This window comes from Corylus avellana, chromosome ca2, assembly GCF_901000735.1.
Source record: "Corylus avellana chromosome ca2, CavTom2PMs-1.0".
NCBI lineage: Eukaryota > Viridiplantae > Streptophyta > Magnoliopsida > Fagales > Betulaceae > Corylus > Corylus avellana.
In genome coordinates, this window is record NC_081542.1 from 29,380,372 (window position 1) to 29,384,996 (window position 4,625).

At 33.3% G+C, this 4,625-nt stretch overlaps 1 protein-coding gene across 1 annotated transcript; it reads left to right on the forward strand.

Annotated features, from left to right (window-relative positions):
- The first annotated feature begins 1,194 nt into the window (after positions 1 to 1,194).
- On the forward strand, positions 1,195 to 4,082 carry LOC132171681 (H/ACA ribonucleoprotein complex subunit 2-like protein). Its single transcript, XM_059583055.1, has 4 exons — positions 1,195 to 1,422; positions 1,724 to 1,793; positions 2,627 to 2,732; positions 3,679 to 4,082. The coding sequence occupies exons 1-4, from the start codon at positions 1,287 to 1,289 to the stop codon at positions 3,838 to 3,840; spliced, it is 474 nt and encodes a 157-aa protein (XP_059439038.1). The 5' UTR covers positions 1,195 to 1,286; the 3' UTR covers positions 3,841 to 4,082.
- Positions 4,083 to 4,625: the final 543 nt, after the last annotated feature.

A 4,625-nucleotide genomic window follows, 5' to 3' on the forward strand; every position in this document is an offset into this window, starting at 1 on the left:
TTTTTCTACTCTTATACTCTTTCTCTGTAGCAACAAAGAGGTTGACAAGAAATAAAAAAAAATTGCTCCGCCTTTTCTCCTCCATTTCCTCTTTGAATCCAAATCGTTCCAGGTAGATTTTTTTTTTTTTTAACTCCTTTCTCCTCCATTCCTTCTTTGAATACAAAATCGGTTTAGGTAGATTTGTTTTTTACTTCTGCACACTTTTGCAACTGAAAAAAAAAAAAAAAAAAAATCGCTCTTCTTTCTTGCCCATTCCTTTTGAATCGCCATTAATTCCTTCTGAATCTGAATCTTGCCCATTCCTGAAGCTCTCTTCATAAAAGACCAAAAAATCTCTTTAAAAAAGTTTGGCTCTTTACCTACTCAGAGGGCAAAATGGTAATTTAAACATAAAAGACAAAAATATCAAGACAGCTTTTTAAATTCATTAGATTCCGGAAGGGCAAATTAGTAGTTTCGTAATCTAAAGAAATGTCAAAACACAAAAATAACCTTATCTAACTAAATCATGATGAACAAAGAGTAAAGATAAAATAGTAAATTTAAATAAAAGACAAAAATATCCAACAATTTTTTAAATTCATTAGATTCAGGAAGGGAAAATTAGTAGTTTTGCAATCTAAAGAAATGCCAAAAGACAAAAATAACCTTATTTAACTAAATCATGATGAACAAAGAGTAAGGATAAAATAATAAATTTCAAGTGCAAAAGAAAAAAAATACTATTTGGCTTGCATTCCCACTTTTTTTTTTTATATATATATATTCTTTTTTTTTTCCTCTAAAAATAATTGTATATTTTTTTATAAGAAATAAAGAGAGTGAAATTAAATCTGAATTATTGAAAAAATTACTAGTAATGCTAGAGCATTTATCCTCGTCCTTCTCCCATTATTTTTCATAATTTTTTATTTTTTATTTTTAAAAAACCAACCATTAGATTTATATATATTTTTGGCTTATCCCCTTTTTCCTTATCCAATTTTATAAATTAAATTATGAAAAAAAAGGAGTTATTGTATGCAATTTTCATGTAGAAAAATGAATGGTCCATTTGTTCAGCTCCACATCCTTACTAATATTTATGCTTTTTTCTTCTTTTTATATGATTTGTTTATTTTCAGGGCGGGTCGGAACCCGCGATTTATAAAATCCGATCCGCCCCTGTCTGAATTTTAAAAGCACAACCCGTTACCGCTGTAGGTACAAATAGCACCTTCTTCTCCCCCCATTGCTGAAAGAACCCTAGTCGCCTCAGCATCAGAAGAAAGAAAGCAAACGAGATGGGAAGCGATAGCGAAGCAGAGAAGGCGCAGCAGAAGGAGAAGGAGATCAAGAAGCTGCTCGCCATTGCCCCCATTGCTAAACCCCTCGCCGGAAAGAAGCTCTGCAAGCGCACCCTCAAGCTCGTCCGCAGAGGTAAATTTTCATATGTATAGTATTGATCTAAAAATATTCGTTTCGGTATGTTATTTGTGTTTTATATGCACTTGGCTTACGGTTTAAAGACATGGGTGGTTTTCGTTTTATGCTTGTTCCTTTGGGTTTGGCCTAGAACTAGCTACTAATATTGTGTTCTAGCCATATGATAGATGTTGTAGAATTTTGTTTGATGAAAGTTAGGAATCTTACAAAAAAAAAAAAGAATTCAACGTATGCTTTGGTAATTTTTTGTGTACTATGTTGTTTAAAATAATTATGTTTATATTTTTTATTCCAGCTGCTGAACACAAATGCTTGAAGAGAGGAGTAAAGGAGGTCGTTAAAAGTATAAGGCGTGGTCATAAAGGGTAAGTTTTCTGTGATATTCCCCTTCTTTCAATGAAGGCTGCAGGTTTTTCTTAAACAAAAAGTGGAAAGTACAGAAATTGCTTGTATTTTTTCATTTTATTTTCTCTCATTCTTCTATGGTAATAGTAATGCTTTAAACATAGCTGAAGATCTTTTACCTAAGACATTGAATTCTTTTGGAGATATGAATTATATAAATGATGTGGCAAAACGATCAGTTTGTGCTGTCGTAAAAGAGTTGGGAACCTCTCCTTTTTTATCTTATTTTATTTTATTTTTTATTTTTATTTCTATCTTTCCTTTGTTCTACTTGTTTAGCATCATGCATATGCTTTATTTGCAGTGCATTTTGTTGATGAGCGTTCTCCTTTATGGTTATGCTGACAATGGATTTGTGAGAACCATGAGTCTTTTATATAGCATGAAACTGAACTTTATTTACTTTTTTATTTTATTTTTTATATTCCCCTATTAACACAACTGAAACTGGAAGCTTAATGAGATCTCATGTTTTATCAGAGATGAATACATAAACTGAAAGTAACTGGTGAAAATTACAGTTTGAGTAGAGCACTAGTTTTGGAATTTATGCTGAAAAAAGACGTATTGGGCAAATTAAATAAAAATGGGTACAAGAGGTAGCTGTGACTCTGTGTTGGGGAGGGTGGGGGTGGAAGTAGTTCTTTACTATTCAAATCCTGCCCAAACACTGAGATATAGAGTGTTTGATTTTCTTAGTGAAAAGTAGCTTTATTTTGAAAGTATAGCCAAGAATTGATTTTTGTGATTGGGAAGTTGTAAATAATTATTTCCCCCCCTCTGTTGAGTGCAGAGTATGTGTTATAGCCGGGAACATATCTCCTATTGATGTGATCACTCATGTTCCAATCCTATGTGAAGAAGCTGAGATTCCCTATGTATATGTTCCCTCAAAAGAAGTAAGTTTGCACTTGTCCTTAATTCTCCTATTTTATATATTTTTTTTCCATAGCATTGCATCCTATATAGAGGAAGACGAATTTATCTGTATATCTGTGTTCTACTTATTTGTTCTCCTTTGGCTTTTGGGGAGGTTTTCTTTTGTTTTACAGTGGGATTATCATTTCTTTTTCTTTATTTTTATGTTCCTTAAACCATATCATTAAAATTCAAACTTTAACTGAATGCGTTGTGACTGGCTGGTCCTCTTCTGTTTATGGTGGTGACACTTTTTCTTTTGGTCGAAACTTACAGGCTTCTTTATTTTAACTAATAAAGTAGGCCTAGAAATGATATAAGATCCTTGTGATTTTTTTTAAAATATATGTTAGTAATTCAATCTCATAGAAAGCTTATTCATGCATGTAGGAATGTCTCCAAAAAGCTTATTAGCACCTAAATATAATTCAAACAAGCCCTTCAAATGACAAAGATCAGATGGGATGGGACCGTGTAATTTATTACCCCAAAGGCTCAAAACTTGGAGCATGTGCAAGCTTCCCACTATAGTTGGAATAGGTCCAGCCAGTTCATTATTCTCTAGGTTCAAAATTGTCAAGCTACTTAAATTGCCAATATCTCTAGGAATGCCACCCTTGATGTTGCCATCATTTATGTAAAATTGTTGAAGAGAAATGGAGAGATTTCCAACGGAATTGGGAAGAATGCCATTAAGTGGATTTTTTGAAAGGTCTAACCTTTCGAGACATACGCAATTTGACAAAGAACAGAAATCTAGGTGACACCAATAATCCTTGGTTACACTTCCTTTTTGTAGTTTTCTTTTAATTGGCGTTTCTAAAGTTTGCTGTCAAGCTCACATACGCACTGATCAATCTGTGATATGAGATAACAATGATTTGCTGTAGTGATTTTCTCTTGTTAATATAATATCATGCTTTGCAGGACCTTGCAAATGCAGGGGCCACTAAGAGGCCAACATGCTGTGTTTTGGTGCTAACCAAGCCTACCAAGGGAGAATTAGGTCCAGAGGAAGAGGAAAAACTAAAGGCAGATTATAAGCAAGTTGCAGCGGATGTTTCTGAACTTGCATCATCTCTTTTCTGAGGAACAGAGTGAAATTATTTGTACTTTATTTAAGCCGGTATAATATCAGGCTGTTTCAGTTATGTTGAAGTAGAGTGTTTTCTTTATATATCTGAGCATTTTGGGTTCATTTATGTGAGAGCAAGCCTCATACATTTCACAGGGCTTAGATTCGACTTTGGAAAACATTTTGAGTAAGATTAGCAAGTACATTGGTTGTAGCAAATCGTACCTTTTTAAATGAAACTAGAAACTTTAGTTCATTTTATCAGACCTCTTTTGCTTTTGCTTTTTCTGGTTTGCCAATTATGGTTTATTCATTCATGGAATCAAATAATTTCAATGGAACATAATTCAGCCATGTTTACAACACTTGCAGTAGTGTATGCTTACAGCGATCAGCCGCGTATTGAAATGGGTGAAAGATTGGAGAAATAATGATTTTTATCATTTTTTTACGGGAATTAGGCAGTAGCCTAGGCCCTCAAATAGTAGCATTATAATTAAGGTCCCTTTCATTAAAAAAAAAATAAAATGTTAAAGGCCCCAATTATGAAAAAAAGATTAGTCAATATTCTCCTTTCGGTAGGCTTCTTCTTCTGCAAAGTAGATTACAAAATAATAGCTCTTAAACAAACATACAAATACTCTTAAGAGAGTATGGCTTCAAAGCACATAAACATCAAATCTCTCTTAGCACATACAAGGAAATAAACACTCTAAGCACTTAGAATGTTTTCACTCTCTTTGAGCTGGTTTCTCTCTGTTTTCCTTGATGAAAAACGAATGGCATGAGTCCTCTATTT

What these genes read in the sequence shown, in the direction of transcription:
- LOC132171681 (XM_059583055.1), top strand. Translation starts at nt 1,287, where the DNA reads ATGGGAAGCGATAGCGAAGCAGAGAAGGCGCAGCAGAAGGAGAAGGAG. An exon ending in CCTCAAGCTCGTCCGCAGAG is followed by an intron (nt 1,423 to 1,723) that starts GTAAATTTTCAT and finishes TTTTTATTCCAG; the next exon opens with CTGCTGAACACAAATGCTTG. An exon ending in ATAAGGCGTGGTCATAAAGG is followed by an intron (nt 1,794 to 2,626) that starts GTAAGTTTTCTG and finishes TGTTGAGTGCAG; the next exon opens with AGTATGTGTTATAGCCGGGA.